At 50.2% G+C, this 22,031-nt stretch overlaps 1 protein-coding gene across 5 annotated transcripts in view; it reads right to left on the minus strand.

The window, feature by feature from the left end:
• TANC1 (tetratricopeptide repeat, ankyrin repeat and coiled-coil containing 1) overlaps positions 1-22,031 on the minus strand; it is a 73,094-nt gene that overhangs the window by 23,213 nt on the left and 27,850 nt on the right. For 2 of the 5 annotated variants that reach the window (XM_065841251.2, XM_071810634.1), the window contains exons 2-8: positions 21,220-21,294; positions 15,356-15,559; positions 11,236-11,337; positions 8,684-8,805; positions 7,607-7,814; positions 3,550-3,786; positions 755-880 (exon numbers count right to left, since the gene is read on the minus strand). In XM_065841251.2, coding sequence (XP_065697323.1) covers positions 755-880; positions 3,550-3,786; positions 7,607-7,814; positions 8,684-8,805; positions 11,236-11,337; positions 15,356-15,559; positions 21,220-21,280 — 1,060 coding nt within the window. In that variant the 5' untranslated portion in view covers positions 21,281-21,294. Of the gene's footprint in view, positions 1-754; positions 881-3,549; positions 3,787-7,606; positions 7,815-8,683; positions 8,806-11,235; positions 11,338-11,579; positions 15,302-15,355; positions 15,560-21,219; positions 21,295-22,031 lie in introns of those variants that run through there. The other 3 variants (XM_065841250.2, XM_071810635.1, XM_071810636.1) reach the window with 3 other exon arrangements.

Genomic DNA, 22,031 nt, shown 5'->3' on the forward strand with positions numbered 1-22,031 from the left:
TGCCGCACGCTCTCCTGTGAGCGCCACGGGACACAACCTGGCGGCCAGGAAAACGTTCAGCAGCCCCTGGACACCGGGGATTCCCGTGACCTGCGCTGCCCATGCCCTCGGAGATGAACAACGTACTGATTCCTTACTCAAAGCCACACATTCACATGCTAACCCACAGCATTATGCAGTAAAAAGTGTCAGCAATGTCTTGGTTCTAGACATGGTGAGGGGTCTATCAGGAGCACGAGAAGTGTGGCGGTGGGACGGGGTGTCACAAACACGGTGTCCCGGACTGGGACGGGGTGTCACAAACTCGGTGTCCCAGGACAGGGACGGGGAGTCACAAACACGGTGTCCCGGACTGGGACGGGGTGTCACAAACACGGTGTCCCGGACGGGGTGTCACAAACTCGGTGTCCCAGGACAGGGACGGGGTGTCACAAACTCGGTGTCCCGGACGGGGACGGGGTGTCACAAACTCGGTGTCCCGGACGGGGTGTCACAAACTCGGTGTCCCAGGACAGGGACGGGGTGTCACAAACTCGGTGTCCCGGACGGGGTGTCACAAACTCGGTGTCCCAGGACAGGGACGGGGTGTCACAAACTCGGTGTCCCGGACGGGGTGTCACAAACACGGTGTCCCAGGACAGGGACGGGGTGTCACAAACTCGGTGTCCCGGACGGGGATGGGGTGTCACAAACTCGGTGTCCCGGACGGGGCGCGGCGAGCCCCGGTGCCCGCGGCAGACGCGCGGAGCGGTACCTTTGCTGTCCGGCTGCGCCCGCCCGCCAGCCGTGTTGTGCCACGGCAGCCGCATCGACGTGCGCAGAGGAGCGTTCCTCTGTCCGTCCAGATAGCTCAGATCTTCCAGTTTGGTTGAACTTGTTGCTGCAATATTAAAGGAGAGAAGCTTATTTTTCTCTCAGCCTAAGTTACAAAGAGTAAGATTATTTGTTACAGTTTTTTCCTAAACGAAGTACTTACAGAGAAGTTTTCTAGACAATGACAGAAGCTAAAGCCATTCATGTGGTAACATTTCCAGGATCCTTTCCGATCAAGTTTACTAAAGATTCAGCCAGATTTTTCCCCTTTCAGATGGCCCTCACGTCTGCCTCACCCTCCCCAAGCGGCGAACAGTCCCCATGTTAACACAGTCTCCTTTTTACTACAAGAACCACCACACCGGTGAGGTCAGACGTGCTGGGAACAGGTGTGACAGCGTCCAACCCCACCTTCCTGCAGGAGAAGTTTCTTCTGCCACTTTATCTGCAAGGAGATCGCAGGCTAATTATTTAACTCCTCGTGGGCATAGCACCGGTATCTTGTTTTTCAAGAGGGCTATTTAGCACTGGCACTCCAAAGCCAGAAAACAGTCGTTTAGAGCTTAAAAGCACGCTAGTTCTCACAAAAAAATTGTAGCTAAAATCTCAGCACGGTCAGACAGCCGAACATCTAAATCAGACGCTCCACGGCCTTCGCATGGGACAGCTCACACAGGGCAGGACCTGTCCGGCGCCAGGTAAATCCGGCCATTTTCAGAGCAGACTCAGAACGTTTCTAACATTTGTGATTTTGTAACTACAGAAACCAGCCAAAGAGAAGCGAATTCGTCGCAAGGGTTTGCGCTGCTGGCTGCACGGCCCCCCCGTCCCGAGCAGGAGGGCTCCACGGAGCGAGCAGAGAGCCGGCCCCGCGGCACCGCCGGTCTGCGGAGGAGCGGGACAGCCCGGCACCGGGGTGCTGGAGAGCCGGCCCCGCCGGTCTGCGGAGGAGCGGGACAGCCCGGCACCGGGGTGCTGGAGAGCCGGCCCCGCCGGTCTGCGGAGGAGCGGGACAGCCCGGCACCGGGGTGCTCGAGAGCCGGCCCCGCCGGTCTGCGGAGGAGCGGGACAGCCCGGCACCGGGGTGCTCGAGAGCCGGCCCCGCCGGTCTGCGGAGGAGCGGGACAGCCCGGCACCGGGGTGCTCGAGAGCCGGCCCCGCCGGTCTGTGGAGGAGCGGGACAGCCCGGCACCGGGGTGCTCGAGAGCCGGCCCCGCCGGTCTGCGGAGGAGCGGGACAGCCCGGCACCGGGGTGCTCGCAGCACGGGATGTCGCGGCAAAACAGGCACATTTTGGAACAACGTGCTAATAACTTCCATGTATTTTAAAACCTCAGATTACCTGTACTGAGACTGCAGTGTGTGTTTCAGTACCTTTCATGACACTTCACGAAGCATTCTAAACAGAGGACTGTTTTGGTGGGTTTTCTAAACCATTGGATTTTGGTTATTAGTGGCAAGTCTCAAGTTCTTTAGAACACTGAGCTGCATGTTAGTACCCTTTTTGTTGAAATTCCAATATATGACAATTCGTAGGACTCTTCTGGAATAAACATGTTATATAGTTCCTTTGGAAATAAGATGGAGAACGTATCATTGTTTTCCCCCCAGCTGAACCAACGTGTCTGTACCTTCACAACAGAAGCACAGAACTGGTGCTCATGTTACAATCCACAACCCTCCAGAATCTAACATGGTATTGTCAGAGCTGGAAAGATCCTCATCAGAACTGCTGGCGCGACCTTTGCCAAAACTTCGCTGTTGAGGATTTCCAAAGTTGGTTTCCTAGCAATACTTCCCCTACACACCTTACCATACTAAACAACTCCATGTATCCATTTTTCTTTAACCTTTGTTCCTGCTCCTCAGGGGTGGGACTGGAGGATCTTTCGAGGTCCCTTCCAACCCCTGACACTGCGATTCTGTGATTTTATACTGGAAATACTCCCTTTTAGTGATGGTGTTTTCTGGCTGGGAGGAAGTGTAACATCCTCCCCTCTAGAATCACCAGCTCCCGGGCCCTCACCCCATTACTGAAGTTTTCTTCACTCCACATTTACCAGGTTTTTAACTTTGAATGTTCAGCTGGCTAAACCTACCACCACGCATATAGCACCCCCGCTGCTGAACGCTGCCAGAACACCTTCTTGCAGGGTTTTACGTATGTAAGTCAATTCGCACGACTATCAGGACTTGATGGGCTCTACGCATAGATTTAAAGTCAGAAGTGCTTTTTCAGAGACTTGCTGTATCCCACAGCTGGGAAGTCGTCATGCTGAAGTCCATCTGTATCTATCACAACTGACAGACTCACGTTTTCTGGAAGAATGGTTCAGCTATAAGGCAGAATTTCACACGGATTTCAAAAAATTACACGTCACTTGTTCAACAGAGCTCCAAGTACGATTTTGGTCTCGGTGTCAGTTGACTTTACAGATCTAGGAATCGTGAGCACACACAAAAGCAATGGCCTCAAGGATCAGCTGACACCAGATACAGTCCTAGAATGACTGATGTTCCACAAGTCCTGGCCTAGCCAATACCTACTAAAAACCATGATAAAACACTCTCTTTGACATTTAAAATAACTTAGGTAATGCTCATCTACTCCGTTTAAAACCTATGCTTTCTTCGCCCTATAAAAATACTTCCATACTAAAGCCAAATCTTCAGCAGAGATATTGAACAGACAGGACCCCTCCCTGGGAACACCCTTTGTTCTGCCCCAGGACTCTACCTGCAACGGAGTTTGGCCGCGGCATGACGAGGGAGCCGGAGCCGTGCGCGCAGGGCGCGGGGGCGGGCAGGCTCTCCGCGGAGCCGCGCGCGTCCTCCTCCGCCACCGGCGAGCACCCGGCCGTCCTGCGGTCCTGGCTCGGGCCCTGGGGCCGGCCAGTTCTGGCACTCCCATCCCTGCTCCACTCCAAACTGGATCCGCTACGGTCATCGTTTTCTGATGAACTTGTTATAGTTGCTGAAAAAGAGAAGAGAAAAACAACTGAAGTACACACAAGAGGGAAATGGTGCACTTGTGTTAATGTGTGTCACAATTTCCGTACTGAAATGGCATTTTGGGCCATCAGATACTCAAGTTCTCTTTTCACTGGATCTTTTGTTGAACTTCAGGAGTTTTATTTATCTAAATGAGCCAAAGAACACAGCTTCTCAGACTGGGAAAAACACCTGAGAAAGGAGGCAAGAAAGTGTTCTGAAGAATCCAGTTTTACCTTTACATCTATGTAATCTGTGCTGGGGGCTGGTGGAATGGACAAACCACCAGAGCATGTATGACTTCATATGAAGAATCACCTACTTCACCAAAACACCTCAACTTTTTAAAAAATTTGAATTCTATAACACGCTCTGCAGATTTTCAAATCATTCCATAAACATGGAGACAACATCTCATCAAGAAGTAAAAATAGCGTCTAGAGCAAGAAAAAGATCTAAATGCATCTTCTTGATAATTTAAGACTAATACTTTACAAAAAGAACTCAAAATTCCGTTATTTGAAAAACATTGCACAGTTCTCCCAAAGCTGGGATGCTCTGCACAGGCTCGTGTGCCGAGCACCGTGTGCCGTGCAGCATCGTGACTGCGGGCGCTGCCCAGAGCCGCTCACCAGCACCACAATATCACAGTATGTTTGGGACTGGAAGGGACCAGTGGCACCCGCGGCGCCCGGGACCTCATCCTGCGCAGAGCGCCTGGGACCTCGTCCTGCGCAGAGCGCCCGGGGCCCCGTCCTGCGCAGAGCGCCCGGGGCCCCGTCCTGCGCAGAGCGCCCGGGGCCCCGTCCTGCGCAGAGCGCCCGCCCCGAGCTGGGTCCCACTCTCCCTTCAGTGAGCGCTGCCCTGCGCCCCCAGAGCAGCGTGCAAGGCGAGAGGTGTGTCTGACCAGACCCGGCGCAGTCCATGAACGGAGCTGCAGATTACACTAAACACACTGATTTAGGGTTTTGAAGTATTCCAGTGTACTGCAGTATAGAGTCAGTCAGAAACTCATAGGCTTTTCTCTTTGCTTGTCATTGAAAACCAACTGGGAGACATTTACAGATAATTTCTTAACACTATGTGAAACTTTTCCATAGCAAAAAAGCACATCCTACTGCCAACATTTCAGAAGTTGAAAAATAAGCAACATGACAGATCCTCAGCTAAAAGGCAACTAAAGACCACGGAGGTGTTTTGGATGCTGCCCTACAGACCAGCAGTTTTCCCGGCTGCAGTGATTTGCTCCACCGAAAGCCAAACAGCATCACATGCATTGTCAGGTGCTGCAGGGGCCCACAGGGGCTGAGGGTCACCGGGCTGCAGCTGCCGCTCCTCGGACTGTACCGGGCCCAGTACAGATACAGTACTGCATTGTCAGGTGCTGCAGGGGCCCACGGGTGTCCCAGGGTCACCGGGCTGCAGTGCCGCTCCTCGGGCTGTACCGGGCCCAGTACAGATACAGTACTGCATTGTCAGGTGCTGCAGGGGCCCACGGGTGTCCCAGGGTCACGGGGCTGCACCTGACCGAGGCCTCCTGCAATACCTGCAGGTGTGAAGAACTTGTGCTCCTGAAGTGCTGCTTTAGTAAAGTGGGATAAAACTATGCTAATGTGCCCACATAAGAACATTTGGCAAATATATGCTGGTTTTGCTATGTTTACTAGTGAAATTACTTTGTTTCATTTAAAATGTTTTCAATACTTACATGAAACTCTCATGAAATCACTGAACAACTAATCTTTATTAAATGTTAAGTCAACACTCAATGCACTTTGACCACTTGAATGCAACAGAGGAAAATACAAAGAAGGACAAGAGGGTATCAGGATTAAAAAAACCCAACCAACCACCCACAACGGCACCAACACACAATGCCAGTTTAACTAACGACGTCTGTGTGAACTGTGGGTCCTCTGCAGGCTGACACTTTACATGTTAAAGCTACACGTGTGGCGAGTCCACACTCAGCTGCCCAAGCCCCCGGGTGAGCCGTCCCCGCCTCTGTGCCGGCACCGCGAGCGCAGACAGCGCCGGGCTGGCGCGGCACCGGCCCCACGCTCACGGCCCCGCGGCGCTGCGGCTGCACGGGAGCACCTGCTCCTGCGCCACAGCTCAAGAGCCAGAGCTTGACCTCTAGAGCTCGCGTTCTGAGAAATACCAATAATGACACAGTTTTAGAGGCAACAGAATAAAAAGCTTTTCTGGCATTCCACTGGCCTTTGCACACAGCTCAGACCGTGCTTCCATATGACAAATTATTTCATTTTTATGGTAGTGCCAAAAGAACCTGGCTCCTCCTGAAGTATGAAATATTTTAAACTATGATTCGTTCTGGAGTGAAACGCAGCACCGGGAAACCTGGCTGCTCCAGATTTCCGTACTGAAGCGGGGCAGGAATCCAGAACAGCCCACACTTTGGCCGGCAGCCCAGCCTTTTCTCCTACTCAGCTCACTGTGCAAGACTAAAACCTGGCTCTACTGCTATTCTGTCACACTCAGTAAAAGCAAAGGAGAATTCAACTACAGCAGTACAGTATTAAAAAACTAGAAGAAACCCGAACCATAAGTAAAAAAGCAGAAAAGAAGAAAAGATAGATTTCCCATCAGAGTCTGTGGCCCAGAAAACTGAGTGGGAGCAGAACACACTGGAAGTCTGTGTAAGCAGCTTGGAAAAGCAAGCTATGGTATTTTAATGGTTGGATGAACTCTGTCAAAGGCGTTAGGAAACACGTACTTGCTAAACATAACTTGAAACACTTATTTGCTACTACTAACAAATTTGAACGCACAGACACATTTGTATTTAAAAAACAAAACCAGGGATCGTTTTCCAGAGGTGCCTCTGATTTCCCTCCTTGGTTCCAGGCCCTTGTAGTGGAAGGGGTGCAACGTGGGTTGCCAAGGGGCGTTCAGGTCCTCCCCGAATTTGAGACACGAATGACAGCTCAGAACCGGCAGGTGAGTTTTGATGGTCCCATGACCACAAACCACGTAACCTGACTGAGGGAGCTATACAGGGGTTCCCCAGCCACCCTCATGTCTTCTCCAGGGTTTTCCCCTTGCTCTCACACTCTTACACTTCACAACTCCACCATTTGCTCTCCTCCCTGTATAATAATGTTTCTCCTATTTTGGAAGCTTCTCCCTTTTCATTGATTCCAGAAGCAACTTTTATCAGTGGGTTTAAAAATATCAGTATTTACAAGGTTATGCAGTGGACAATGCAGCGCCATGCCATTTATACTACTTTACACAAACACGAGGCCAGTTCTGACCTCATTTAAACAGGGAGAGACTCACAGCAGACCCCTTAGGGCAGGGAGCAGAGAGAGGGAAGATGGCACAAACAAGGCAGCCAAGAACTCGGAGCTTTTCTTTAGAACTGATCAGACTTACTGAAATATTTAGGTAGTTGGTAAAAGGAGCTATGTAACAGTAGCTGCCTCTCTCAGGATAACTGACTCCGGTTCAGACATCTATTTGGTGGATGATCACACAATTTCACCTCTTCCATGATGCCCCATTTTAGCTTGATTTTCATGCCAATTACTCAGAAGTCTGCACTGTTTTTAAACAGATTTATTTAAGTTATTCTCGGAAGAAGTAGCATCAACTATTTTTTCCTCAGCTGGAAATTAAACCAGCTTCAAGGTACGCTGATCTTTACCATTTTGAAATGCATTGTAGAGACATACAGAACAGAAAAGGACAGAGGTAGAAGGCAACAAGAAATGGAGTGAAACAGAGCCACTCAGAGCTGTGCTGTCACGAGAAGGCCAACCTGTTCTGCAGACACTCACCTATGATGCCGCTGTCCCGGCTCTCCAGGGTGGAGCTGGGGCTGCTGAGGGTCCCGCAGGGGCTGCCCAGGGTCCCGCAGGGGCTGCCCTGGCCGCCCGTGGCCCTGCCCAGGCCGGGCAGCGTGGAGCAGGGGCTGTCGGTGCTGGGGGACGTGGTGCTGCTGGTCAGCGTGGAACACGGGCTCACGCCGCGGCTGGCGACCGCGCACTGCGGGGCAAGAACAGCGCGGTTAGTGCACGCCAGCGCGCCGCCGCCACACGCACCCGGCAGCGCAGCAGCAACACCGCAAACAGCCCATCTGCAAGCTAAACCTTCGAGAAGCAGAAGCTTAGCGACATGTTTTCAGATTGCTCTTAACAAGTGACCTGCGAAGAACAAAGGGAGTTTCACAGTTTGGTGGCAGATTGCTTCTCCATTAAACGTTTCAGTGGACACCCCTCCCCGTCCCCCAGCACTCATTCTTTGGGTTGGAACCGCTAGAACTGCAGTCTCGCTATCAATGAAACCCACGCCGATGCACTGAGATTTACGAGGCCTGGGACTAAACGTGGAGAGGGGAAGGGGAGGAAAGCGAGACCAGACCGGCGGTTACGGTGCCGACGAGCTCCACGCGGACAGGAGCTGCTCGCTGCTGCCCAGCCCGGGAACGGCAGAGAGCTGTCAAACGGAAGCCAGCTTCTCCAGAACAAATGAACACACATGCCCCAAAGCATGCTCTTGTTGTAACAAACCACTGACATTTTCCATCTCTGAAACTACTGAAAACACAAGGGAAAAAACGTTCCTCATAAATGCTCAAAAAAGGCAGAGAACCCTAGAAGCTACACACATTCACAGGAGATTAAACTTCCAGAAATGACAAGGAGTCCGTTCTTCCTTAAGAATGCAAGGTCAACTCGCAATTTCAAAACAAATACACGCTTGCTATAATTAATGTACAATTCTATTACCATGTCTATTAAAATGGATTGTATTTTGGTCAATATCAAGTGACCGCAACTAGCAAATAGAGGAAATAACATTAGTCCTCTCAGAAACAGGATGAACATTAAATACATTATTTTCCATTATCCTACCATGACTTCGCTTTTCTCTTCCATGTGAGCAGAAGCCGGGATCCCTTCTCCCAGTAAAAAGCCCAATCTTGTCATCAGTTCTTGTGCTGCAGGAGAACAGCTCGAGTCTTTATCAGGTTTTGCTTTGGAGAGGAGGGAAAAAAGTTGGTGAAGGTTAGAGTCTTATATCTGGAAACCGCAACAAGACGTAGAAAAAAGGACAATGAAATGTAAACGCCAGTTCTTCTGTCAGCAGTATCTAAATAGAGAAGCTAAAGCCATTTAAACTTTCTGTCCCCCAGACTTTAAATCGTTCGTGGGTCCCGGATTCTCTGCATATCGGCACAAATCTGGGGGAGAGAAAGCCCACCCTGCCCGCCAAACCAGCAATGGGGCGGTGGAACAAGTTCAGCGCCGGACCGGCGATCGACAGCATTGTGCTCCAACGGCACCACCAAACCCGGCGCCATCAGGGTTCACTGGCATTCTGTTCCAGTGATCTCTATAAAGTTTTCTACAGCGCTAAAAACGTGGAAAGTAGAGGTTAATAATACAGATGTTTTGCAATCTCACATTCAATACCACAACTAATACCATACGTTTTTGTTGTGCTTGGTGTGCAAAGGATGTGACACCAGTTCTAAATGTCCCATCTGTTCTCGTTGCAAAGCCATTTAGTTTTACCAGTACAGCACTTTCAAATGTCTCCTGTGTCCAGGCCCAAGAGCAGGCAACCCTGGACAAAACCCGGGGACCGCGCAGGGACAGCCCCTGCTGCCCACACCGCCCCGCAAACCCGCACCGCTGCCCTCCTCCTGCTTTGACGCCAACAGCTGCGCACCACCCGCCGGCCCGCCACGCTCTCCCCGGCACCGGCGTTCACACGGGGTTGTTTCTTCTGTCCACTCCCAAAGGAACAGCACGCCGGGCCCTCCGTGCCCAGGTGTAACGGTCACTTACTGAGGAGATCACCCAGGGCTCTGAGGAAGAGCCCGCTGTGCAGGACGGGGCAGCCACCGCCCTGGTCTTTCCTTCAGGGCTCTGCCAAGCCAGAGTTCAGGACAGTATTTATATGCATTTATATGTATTTATATCCACTCCTGCCCAGAGCCCGCGGTCTCTAACCACACACACAGCTGACATGCCCTGCAATTTGCAATAAAAAGCACATTTTCCCCAAGACTGAAAGGAAAACATTTGCCAACAATTTTAACTGAGTATCTGGAGCAGTAAGCACTGCTTCAGCAATGTTTCGGTTTTATGAGTGACATAAACGGTTTGCAAGCATCAGTAACTCACTGGTCAACAATCCTTCGTGCCACTCAAGCTCAATATCTACTCGGACACACATATTTCGTAGTTTCATGTACAGATTTGGGTTTTATGCTGGAAGATTGAATTATCTGATTCTCACTTAATCCCCAAAGGAGGAAGTCTATGAAACGGTGTCTTTTTTAAAAGCAGATAGTAAGAACTTCTGCATCTGAGAACATTTTGCAAGCTGACAGGGTTCAGAATACTGGACTAGAACATGTATTTTCTTTGTAAAATCATCATTTTGAGGATTAAATCAATCTTTAAAGTTACAATACTGGAAATTACAGAGATTGTGAAATCAACATCTTCATTCTACCAAAGTTACAAAACCCGATTATGATTATACTTAAAGGTTCATCTTCAACACGTGTGAGCTGGGCTGCAGGGATAAAGCCACCGGGAGGCGTTCAGCCAGCAGCGGCCGCTCCGCCCCTCCACACCGCGGTTTGAATTTGACCTTCAGCAGACAGAACCGAGCGGGACCCGGGAACTGCAACGCTCTGAGCAGGGCGCGCAGAACACGACCGCGGACACCGTTACAACGACCTGTTTTCACTAGGCATAAAAAACCCCACTTTCTAAAAAAGAAGATATTTGCTTTTAAAACTGTACTTTCCTTTAAAATTTAAGCAAAAGGAAACAAAAAGTTGTTCATCGAGAACCTCATCAGTTACGTCAGTCACTTCAGCGAGGGCAGGCAAACTGAAACATTCATCTAAGAACACAGGGCACATGAAATCCATGGCACAGCGCACGCAGGCACGCAGCAACGTAAGGGTCACCTTGCTTTGGTCGTGACATTCACTGTCAAAGCCACACTGTCACACACTGGTCAAATTCAACAAACGCTGCATTTTCCAAGAATGCCAATTAACCACAGAAGAGCAGCTTCTCCCAGCTTCGCCAACACAGGAGTTACTGCCTTCTTATTTAGCAAGTCTCCTATTTCTGAAATGAAGCACCGTACCCAGCGCAGAGCTCCAACTCGGAACTCGTTTACACTAAGAACAAGTTCAGAGGAACTCCAGCAGGCCGCTGGTGCCCATGGCCACCGGTACACGTGGCCACCGCCAGCACCGGCCACCGCTCTGCTGCAGCCCCAGGACGGACAGATTGCCCACGGGTGAAGGGAGCGTCTCCTCACCACAGGCTCCTTCAATCTGCAAACATGCTCACAGACACAGAGTCACTGCCTTACTGTGCAGGCTCCTCTGCAGCTGCTGTACCACACAACGCGGCCCGGCGCAGGTTCTTACCGCTCTGGCCGGGCTCTCCGTGCTCCGCTCCTTTTCTGGGCGGCAGCGCTGCCTCCCCTGGCACCCGGGGGCTCTCCACATACTTGGGCTTCCTGGCCGGACCTGCAACGGCAACGAGCCGAGTGTATCTAATTCTTTCCAGATGGACCGCAGGTTTCACATTTACAGCGTCTGTCCTCTGCGACACAAAGCAAGCAGAGGAACTATTCCTTACACACACAGCTGCTACTGTAAAGACCAGCAAGCTGCTGCACTTCTCTCTTGTGAGAAACAAATACTCTCCCTGGGCTCCTCGGAAGGCAGAGCCTGCTGGAGAACAACCCCACCCGCGTGCTGTGACAAACCTGAAAGGGCTCCCGATACGTGCAGCGAGTGACGCGTTCGTGCTCAAACCCAGACAACCTTCCCGGGCCTCCTTGGTTCAGAGCTTTTATCTTCCATTGTAACGGGAAGACAATGCTGCTATCGGATCTTTGAAGCCAGGAGAAGGAGACTACAGGCAGACAGCCCGCAGCATCAACACGCTGAATAATTCAAACCCGTGACGCCTTACATTACAGCGCACTCTCTCCAAACGCGACACGGCCCCGATCACACGGAATGGTGAAGATGAGCTCCACAAACAGAAGCATTAGCGGCTACTAATGGTTTCTGGCTTCACTGAACAGCAGCATTCCCAGTCCACGTACATACGACGTTCAAACATATCGACTTCAGGATTAAGAACTGTATGTTCACACATGCACACGCACACTTTTCTAAAACTCAACCAATTCACTCTTTCGCTTTTATATTCATGCTTTGGTTTCAGCCTTTTTATGATCCTACTCTTTGCTAAACACACTTCAGTGGCAACCAGAGGAAACGTTAACTACTCGACTTATCTAACAGAAGGGGAACGATGCCACCCCGAAAAGGTTTACCAGAAAAGGCAAAACGTGCTCGCGCTGCACAGCGCGCGGGGCTGGTCCGGGGCAGCGGGCGGCCCGGCCCACACCGCTCTGCTGCGTGCGGAGCGGCTGGGGCCGCACTGGGCACCATCCGCGGCCCCGAAAACGCCAACTAAACAAAGGCACTCGCAACACAAAGAGCTGGGGAGAAGCACCAAGAGGGAAGCTCGCAAATAAGATATTTAAATGGCGTGGGGAATGGAAACATCATCAGCAGTGGCACTGAAAACAAACACAAACTTTTGTCCTAAGTTTCCATTAGGACAATCCCAATTCCTTGTAATGAGCGTAACAAGCCACTTGAAACTTGCAAAGTTTTAGTGAGCTTGAGGTGTGGTGGGTGATTCCAATGTTTCATGCAGAACAACCTAAACATTGCCTGGAACTTCCCAGAAACGGAGTCCATGGCTGGGCTAACAAAATACAAACCCAGAGTTATTTCTGTGGATTCCCCAGCTTTGACAATGCACAGTGATCTTCCTTTCCTATTGCAGCACCACCTCTTGCCCTGTTACCGAGCTGCACTCTCGGCTGCCCTCTCTCATTGTCCTAAGAGCAGGAAGAAAGGTTCCTCACTTCAAAATATGTCAGCCAAATGACTTTTAAACACGTACAGCAACAAAGTACTAGAGAAAACCACGCTACTGGCAGCATTCCACTTCTGCATCCTGCACATTTGGGTATTACTGTTATTATTTTATTAATAATAACAAGATCAGAGTCTCAAAAGCGAGCATGCAGAACTCAGCACCTTTCATGAAGAGCATTTTTGGTGCTGCTCCACAGAATCCTGAACTTACAGTTACACTGCCACTCCGTTCTTCAAACAGACAAACGCAACCTCAAGGCTGAAATCTGCCCAGTTCAAATGGGACAAGCTGAAACGCTGGAACTCAGCTCACACGCTCTATTGGCTCTCTCAGGTGCTAGATGACATTATACATCCTGGGAAAGAAGAAAGTGCAACCACAAAATGGCAAGAGTATTTCATTTTGGGAACTCCAAAAAGTGCACGCTTTTCACCTCTGACCAAATGGGTAGGAGGCGGAACAGCGCTCAGCACCCAGGGCTCACGGGCGTTCGAATTCCGCGGCTCTGCCACGGCAGCGGCAGCTGCACACCAGCATCTGGCGAGAGAACCACCGAGCACGGGAACCCGGCGGCAACCCCGCTGCCCGGCTGAGGAACGCCACACACGAACGTTTGTCAGCCCTGCCCGAGACCACGAGCTCATCGCACCTCTAAACTCGAAGCTCCCAACTGGCACCAGAGGGTGCTCTTTCAGTGCTGTTCCAGAACAAGGACAAGGGGCATTGGCCCTGGTGGAAGCAGCTAAAAATACCTTCCTTTGAAACAAAGTCACATTCTTTAAGGAGACAATAAGCCAAATGTGTCATTTGTAAGCAGAAGTACAATTAGATGTACCAAAGCTGAACGACAAAACACAACCATTCTAAAAGAACCAGAACAACACGTAGCAGTCCTGTAAAACAGATCAAAATGGAAATATCTTCAGTATGTATTTTTAACACTGGAGGAGATCCTCTATTGATTTTCTTCCTCACAAAATAATGGGAAAGTGACTTAGAGTTCTTGCAACTCCAATACATGACCTTGCAGTGACTAGGAAAAGTCACGGTAAGTTTATTTTCATGCACTGGTCTGGAATAGGACACGTGGATGAGCAGGGACCCACTGAAACGTGACCTGCATCTGCACAATGGCAGCTCTGTTCCAAAAGCATTAGGCGGCTGAACTGGGTCTAAAAAAGGTTCATCTGGAACAGTGTTTCACCAGGAGCAAAGAGCGGAGCAGAGTCGCAGTTCGGGAAGCCGCTCGGCCGGGCCCCCTGCTCTGAGCTGTGCTCGGTGGGTCTCGTTTCCCGACTGGTCACCTTCTGTTCCACAGCTCCGGATGCGTTTTCCTCCCAGGAACTATCCTGGCCTTTCTTCAGTGCCTGCACTATCTGCAAGTCAGCCCAACGCTGCATGAAATACTAATTGCACCGTCTTCTTTTCCCACCAATTGTGTTCCTCCCGGGCAGAAAAACACCAGTGCGATCCATGGAAACAGCTCCTGTCTGAGAGCCCTTCCCGCGGCCGGTCACCCCGAGCCCTCTCTGCCAGAGACACGGGCCGCCCCTCACTCTGCCAAAAATCCCACCTCCCTCTTCATTGCGAGGACTTTCCTATCTTCTAGAGCTGTTCAGCACACGAGCCACTCGCAGCAAGAGATAAAACAACCAAATAACATTCTGCGGCTCAAATTTTTTACGTGAACTGTCAAAACCAACCCCAAGTTATTTAAACATGAACTTGAGACTATTATTTTTAAATTCCAAAAGGAGAAAGTAGATATTGCTGGGCAACTTAAACCAACCATGCTTTTTACAAATTCTATGTACTGTGCTGTGGCAATTCTTTGAGCAATGTTCTTTCTTGAGCTTTATGTAAAATGGGCCATTAACCAAGACATTTCTCCGTGCTGACAAAACCGACTTTTGACACTTTCTTCCTGGACCTTATAAACTTTACAACAAAGAACCTCGAAACCGCTGAGTGTCTCCACAAGTACCAGGAACATGGGTAATTTCACTGGACACACACGCTCTGACCTGAACGAACCCAAGTGATGCTGGCGTGTTGGAATGATCTATATGTCCAGAATGCTGATAAAGAGGGAACCAGGCACAGCACCTTATTTAGCAAGGCTCGCTCGTAAGTGAGCGGTCGTTAGTAAGGGCACAACTGTCAAAAATGAACGAGCTTCCTGTCACAACTTCAGCAACAATTTATTTATTAGTACATGTGTGTATGTAGATATGAGTAAAATAAATGAAGTGTAAAAGCCACAAACAACATTCACTCTTACAGTCACTAACATATGTGCAAACAGAGGTCTCTGCGGCTGCCTTCTACTTACCTGATATATAATCATACAGAACCAGTTTCAAGCGTATTCAGACATTTCAATCTAGGTATTTGCGATACCATTTACAATAATTATCTGCCATACGGATTAATCTATTTACCAATTGCCTCTTTCCCTGGGAACATGCAAAAAGCATTCACTGCTCTTTCTCCGGTTTAACCGCGTTACCCCGCAGGAAGCGCGCCGGGAGCCCTTCACCGTCAAAGCCGCGCGGACGCGCGCTGCCCGGCGGGACTTACCTGGCGACTTGGCGCAGGCCCTGCCGTGCAGCAGCCCGGGCTGGCGCGGCAGCAGCGGCGAGGCCGGCAGGGACATGGACACCCCCCGCGCCAGCGCCGCCCTGCGCGCGTCCTCGGGGCCCGGCCGCGGCCCCGCCGGGGGCTCCGCGCTGGGGACCGGCGGTGCAGCCACCCCTGCGGCGCTCTCCGGACAGCACTCCCCTGCTGGAAACAAAACCCGGTCATCGTCAGACACGAAATAAGGTCACAGAGCTGCGCGGAAACACGCGTGTTCCACAGAGGAAAACGTGTTTGCCAGCAGCCATTCGGCACGACTGGTGCCCCGCGCAGCCTGCGCGGCAGAACACGGACACCAGCAGGAAAACCTAAACGGACGAGAAAGCGAGATGGGACTTCACTGCAATAGAGACAGCAAGGGGGAAGAGAAACCTCACTTTCAACAAAGTACTTTTCAGATGCCATCCTTAGAGCTACAAATAGAGTTTCCTATGAAGATTAAAGTATTTTTACAGCTGAAAAGGTATTTTACAATCACTGTGAGGTCCTGAAAATCAAAACCATCAGAAAATATTGTTTGCTGAACTAGTTAAAGGAGAAATTTAGTTGGGTTACCCCTTCCACTCAATTACAAGGGGGGTCACTGAAAAGTACCCCCACAGATGGACAGTCCGAGCTTCTGTTTTCTGTGTAAATCAGTTACGTGTCGTTTGACAGCAGCAGTGGGTTTGCCGGAGGAAAAACAAGCTACTGGTTCCCAACATACTCAGCGGCATCTCAAACCAGGGAAATGCACTCAAAATGGAGACACCTGCTGCTGCTGAAGGAAAAGCACTTCCAGCTAAATCACAAATATCTTTTCAAAACAACCAAAAACCGCTTTGCTCCCAGTAACGATTCGAAGCAGCAACAGCTGCCGGGGTTTCCTCATCAGGTGACACCGCCACACGAGCAATCATCACCGAATTCACCGGCTTCTTAGCGGACTTCTGAACACTGACTTCATTTTAATTTATTCTTATATTTTGCACGTGCAATGTTCCACCAGGGAACAGTGCTGGACGGGGCTGAACACACCACGGGCACGGCTCTAATCAGTAAATTCACATGATTTCATCATGAGAGTAACCTGAACGGTATTTTAGAGTCTATACATACATGCACTGTATCGTAGCAATTTCTCTTACACTAGTGCTCCGATTTTTTTCCATGGCCTGTTTTCCTCATCTTACAACAAGCTCTTGCCTATTGTTACCCACGTACCCCTGGTGTTCGGACACGAGCTCTTCAGAGCAAACACATCACACCCTGAGCAGGCCCAACCGTGCTGGCATCACCCACCAGGACACCAGGCCCTCGGTGACGTCGGAACCCGTTAAACAGCCACGTGTTCTACTGGAGCAGGAAAAAGCACCTTGGAAAGGAAAAATGGTTAGGATACAATGGAACAGCAGGGCAGCTCACAGACACGGGTCACTCCAGAAAGCAGAACCGCACAGTTCCTCCTCCAGGGCCTTGCTAGAAGACTGTTAGCCAAAGGTGACACCTCAGCAACACCCCAGGAACAGGGGGACCCACCGGAACACACCCCGCAGCCCTCCCAACGCTGTCCCAGACACGGGCACAGTGTGGGACGGCAAGCTCCATTTCACATGCCCACAGCACGCTTTCCTGGGTCTCTGAACCCATCTGGTATATTTAATTTAACCTAATCCTGCATTTTCTATTTTGTATTAACTACAGCAAAATTCCCGTAAGATATTTGGACCTACATGTATGACAAGACAGCCCCAAACTCAGCAGCTTGTGGGACCCACAGAGCAATACATGGTGCCTTCCACACAACTTGGTCTTAGGGAAGCAATCCCTGAACGGCTGGGTACCCGCTGTCAGAACGCGACTGGCCACGACGCCCACGTGCCATCGGATGCCACGCACTGATGCGCACAAAAAACTGAAACTGCTACTAACTTAAAGGTTAGTAATTTCAAATATTGTAGCTACCAGAACAATTATTTAAACTTGCGTGACGTTTCTTGGTCCCTATCCCAGTGTAAACCAGTCAAACATCAGTTCTGGAATAGGAGGAAGGTGACGTCTCACAAGCTTTTTTAATAATGTCAAACTAAAACACAAGGAAAGGCCCTGTGAAATCACTTTCTTAGTTTTAAAACCCCGAGCTGTGCGTTTTCCAGCGCCAAGTACCCTCTGGACAGCAGAGTTCCATAAGCATCAATCAGCACCAGAGTTCTTATTCAGCAGTCAAAGTAACCATGGAAGCAACTTAATAGCTTTAAAAACCACACACAAAAAGCTTTGAGAACGGAAATCAAATCCCAGTTTAGTTGCACGTAGGGATGAAACTGACAGGCATAATCTCATTAACAAACTACTTTTTTGGTTCCCTTTAAATACAAAAAGATACAAGGATGCCTGCCTAAAGTAATGATTTTGTGGAGCCAAATGTCCTAAACAAGAACTTTAACTTTAAGATTAAGCTAATCCTTCTGTTTAGTGAGGACAACTAAAATCAAAACCTTTAACAGTGTATATTTCAGTATTAAACATAATAAACCACATCTAACACTTCACTCAATACAAGTCGCTTAAAAACCAGAATAGCAACTACCAAAATGCATCCGCGACCGCAGAACAGCGGAACGGCCACAACGCAGACTGCGACACGGCCCCGACGCAGACCGCGACCACGGAACAGCGGAACAGCCACAATGCAGACGGCGACCGCGGAACCACCGCGACGCAGACCGCGACACGGCCCTGATGCAGACCGCGACACAGCCCCGACGCAGACCACGACACAGCCCCGACGCAGACCACGACCGTGGAACAGCGGAACCGCCGCGACGCAGACTGTGGAATGGCCCCGACGCAGACCGCGACCGTGGAACAGCGGAACCGCCACAACGCAGACCGCGACCGTGGAACAGTGGAACGGCCCTGATGCAGACCGTGGAACAGTGGAACTACTGCGATGCAGACCGTGGAACAGCCCCGACGCAGATCACGACCGTGGAACAGTGGAACGGCCCCGACGCAGACCACGACCATGGAACAGCGTTCCCGGGCTCTCAACGTGCACCGAGACCCTCAAACCACTTGAAGAATAGAACTGATGTAGAACTGTGCTACAGCAGAAGAAATCTCAAATTCCGTGCTTCTGCCTAAGATGATTTAAGGAAAAAACAAAAACAAAAACCAAAACCCAAAAAAGTGGTGTTACCACTGCAGGATGCTATTGCTGAATGTGTTTCATCTTAACAAACGTTGAGAAAGGATGAGATATTACAAACGAGTTCAGAAGGAAATTATGAATGGGCAAAAGGCAGTGAGTTGTGCGGCATGAGGAAAGCCATGCAGCTGGGCAGCAGCGCCCAGGAGGAGGCATCACTGTATCTAATCAGAAACTCTTTAGGATTACCAAAAACGGGGGGGGCGGGGGTACTTTAAAACCCAGTTTCCTTCTACATTCCATTCCCGTCCTACTTTTTCACAGAATCGCCAGACAACTCGGCAGCACAGCCCAGAGACTGCGCACAAGGTCCGTTGTTTCAACCGGTGACTGTCCTCCTAAAGCTGCGTGTGCTCCGAGCGGAACGCCGAGCGCGCGTGTACCTGCACACGGCCCCGCGCGGGACGGGACGGGACCAGGACCCTGTCCATCAGGGGAACCTTCCGCCCCGCAGCCTGGGCCGGGGCCCGGCGGCAGCACAGGGAGGACGGGCATTCTGCCATGACTCATTGGGCACACCAGCGTTCCACCCTCCTGCTCCTTGAGGCTCTGCGGAGACCGGGAAAAGGGAGAAAGTCGCCTGGCCCGGGAAGAAAGCTCCAGAGAGCCTGAGCAAGGGAGCATGGAGGCAGCGAGTGAGGAACACACACGGAAAATCGGGATGAAGGGTCCAGACGGACAACCTCTGCCAACTACACTTGTACTTGACATTGTTTTCTCACTTTCTGGCATTCAGTTCTGAGCTCTGGATACTTTTTCAGTACACAAAATACTAATGTTCTCTTGTCGTGCTTACTTAAGAAAACAACCACTTTTAAAAGAAAACAGTGATAAATAGAGGTTTATGAGGAGCACTGAAGTAACTTCTATTTATGTGTTTCAGGGGCAGGATCTTCTTTCTTTCTCTGTTTATGTGTACACGGGACGTCTCACTGGAATTAGCTCCTGGGAAGACACTCACCACATTAAATACTTGCTGCTCAGCAAAAAGAGGAGTTTAAACTCTTAAGTAACTGTCAACAGCCGCAGAAACTGGGCAAAGCAACACAGAATAATCAAAACCAGCTCCATATTTTAAGCATGAAACAATGCTGCTGCTGTTGTGAGATATTTTTAGAGTAACAACAAAAAGTCGATGCTGGAGTCCTCCGGTAGAAGTCCAGTGTTCAGCTAGAAAGCCCCTTCACACTTCAAATTATATCATTAGATCATTGAGATTTTGGCCAGAAAAAGCCAACTAAATTTGCATATTTAGTTTTAAAAGGCAAAATTACTTTGTTTAATGATTGCTAGCCTCTGACTTTGCCAGACAGATACCTGAAGCTCTCGCTGCTCTCAGCTTGCTTATGAGCACGTTCCTCAGACAGCAATGTTTAATGACACGCAACACGAGAAAGGGGAGGCTGGCGCTGGGGCTGGGGCAGCGCAACGATGCCGCGAGTGCTGAGCCCGGCCGGCGCCGGCTCGGGAGCACCAGTGCGCTCCAGCGCCAAACGCCACCCCAACAAGCGAACGCTCCAGCGCCAAACTGCACCCCAACAAAACTCCATCCCAACAAGCGAATGCTCTAGCGCCAAACTGCACCCCAACAAAACTCCATCCCAACAAGCGAACGCTCCAGCGCCAAACTGCACCCCAACAAAACTCCATCCCAACAAGCGAACGCTCCAGCGCCAAACTGCACTCCAACAAAACTGCATCCCAACAAGCGAACGCTCCAGCGCCAAACTGCACTCCAACAAAACTCCATCCCAACAACCGAACACTCCAGCACCAAACTGCACCCTGACAAGCGAACGCTCCAGTGTCAAACTGCACCCCGACAAGCGAACGCTCCAGCGTCAAACGTCATCCCGACAAGCGAACGCTCCAGCGCCAAAGTGCACCCCAACAAAACTCCATCCCGACAGGCGAACGCTCCAGCGCCAAACGCCACCCCGACAAGCGAACGCTCCAGCGCCAAAGTGCAGCCCGACAACTGAATGCCCCACCAAACTGCATCCCAACAAGCCAGCGTGTTCCACAAAGCTGCATACACGGGACTTCATTTTCTCTTTCAGTTGAAACACAAGTATTTTATACGGAATGGTCTTTCACTTAGTAAGTAAAAACCAAAAGGCAGACTCCCAGGATGCAGCAAGTCATTGGCTTTGGGCACTTAGAGAAAACTGACATAATTACACACTGCAAAGCAGCTGGCAGCATAGAAACCCAACAGGAAATACTAACACAAATCTACCTCCGAAGCATTTTTAACCAGTTAAGAATGAGTAGCGGATGTGATGAGATCCTAAAATAAAAAACCATGTCTCCTGACCTATAGGAAAAGGCTTTTCAAGCGTCGGATTTTAATCAAAGCCTGGTCAACACTCCATTCCAAACCGCCTGCTTTTCCATTTGGGCTCATACCAACTTCTATCCAGTATTTTAAAGAAAAATGTCCCAACAAAAGCCTCGCCACAGGAATCTCTGACAGAAGTTTGATAACCAACTTTAAAACTTCTCACTGCGTTTATGTTGAATAATTTTTATCACTGCTGCAACAGAACGTACTTAACTGCCCCATTTATAACGCACAACCCACCCACGTTATACAACATCTCATTAATACTCTTACCTGAGTCTTTCTTGTTCCCTTTTCCACCCTCTCGGCTCTTTTTCAAAACTGCCTTTAACATTTTAAGTGTCGCTCCTAAAGGGTAACAGAGAAACAAAAATAAACGCAGAATTAATAACATCCATTCACACGAAACTGAACAAGATAAAGACCAGATCGACACAAATAAAACAGTGAGGTAATCAGAAGAAACCTTTGGGTAGTGACATTCATTTTTTACAACGTAGCTCGGTTAAGCAAAGTCCTGATGCACAAGGAATGTTTTAATACTTGAGCTAAGCAATTAGAGCTCACTGTCTTCCTATACAGAAAAATAATGCAGCGTTCTCCACATTCCACATATAATTAAGGTTATAAGGCTAAACCCGTGTAAGTCACTGAGACACTCTGGTGAAAATCAAACCCGGTAAAGGTCTAACTGCTGCCTGCAGTCCATCGGCCGCGCGGTGACAAGGGACACGGAGCCAGCACAGCCGCTGCTCCTGCGTACAACCCGCGCCGACCCACACGGAGCCGGACAATGAATGCCCTGAACCACCGAAACACCCACACACACAGCCAGACAACGTCCTGAATCACCGAAACACCCCCACACACAGCCAGACAACGTCCCGAACCACCGAAACACCCCCACACACAGCCAGACAACGTCCCGAATCACCGAAACACCCCCACACACAGCCAGACAACGTCCCGAACCACCGAAACACCCCCACACACAGCCAGACAATGTCCCGAACCACCGAAACACCCCCCCACACAGCCAGACAATGTCCTGAACCACCGAAACACCCCCCCACACAGCCAGACAA

Source organism: Patagioenas fasciata, chromosome 7, assembly GCF_037038585.1.
Source record: "Patagioenas fasciata isolate bPatFas1 chromosome 7, bPatFas1.hap1, whole genome shotgun sequence".
Taxonomy (NCBI): domain Eukaryota; kingdom Metazoa; phylum Chordata; class Aves; order Columbiformes; family Columbidae; genus Patagioenas; species Patagioenas fasciata.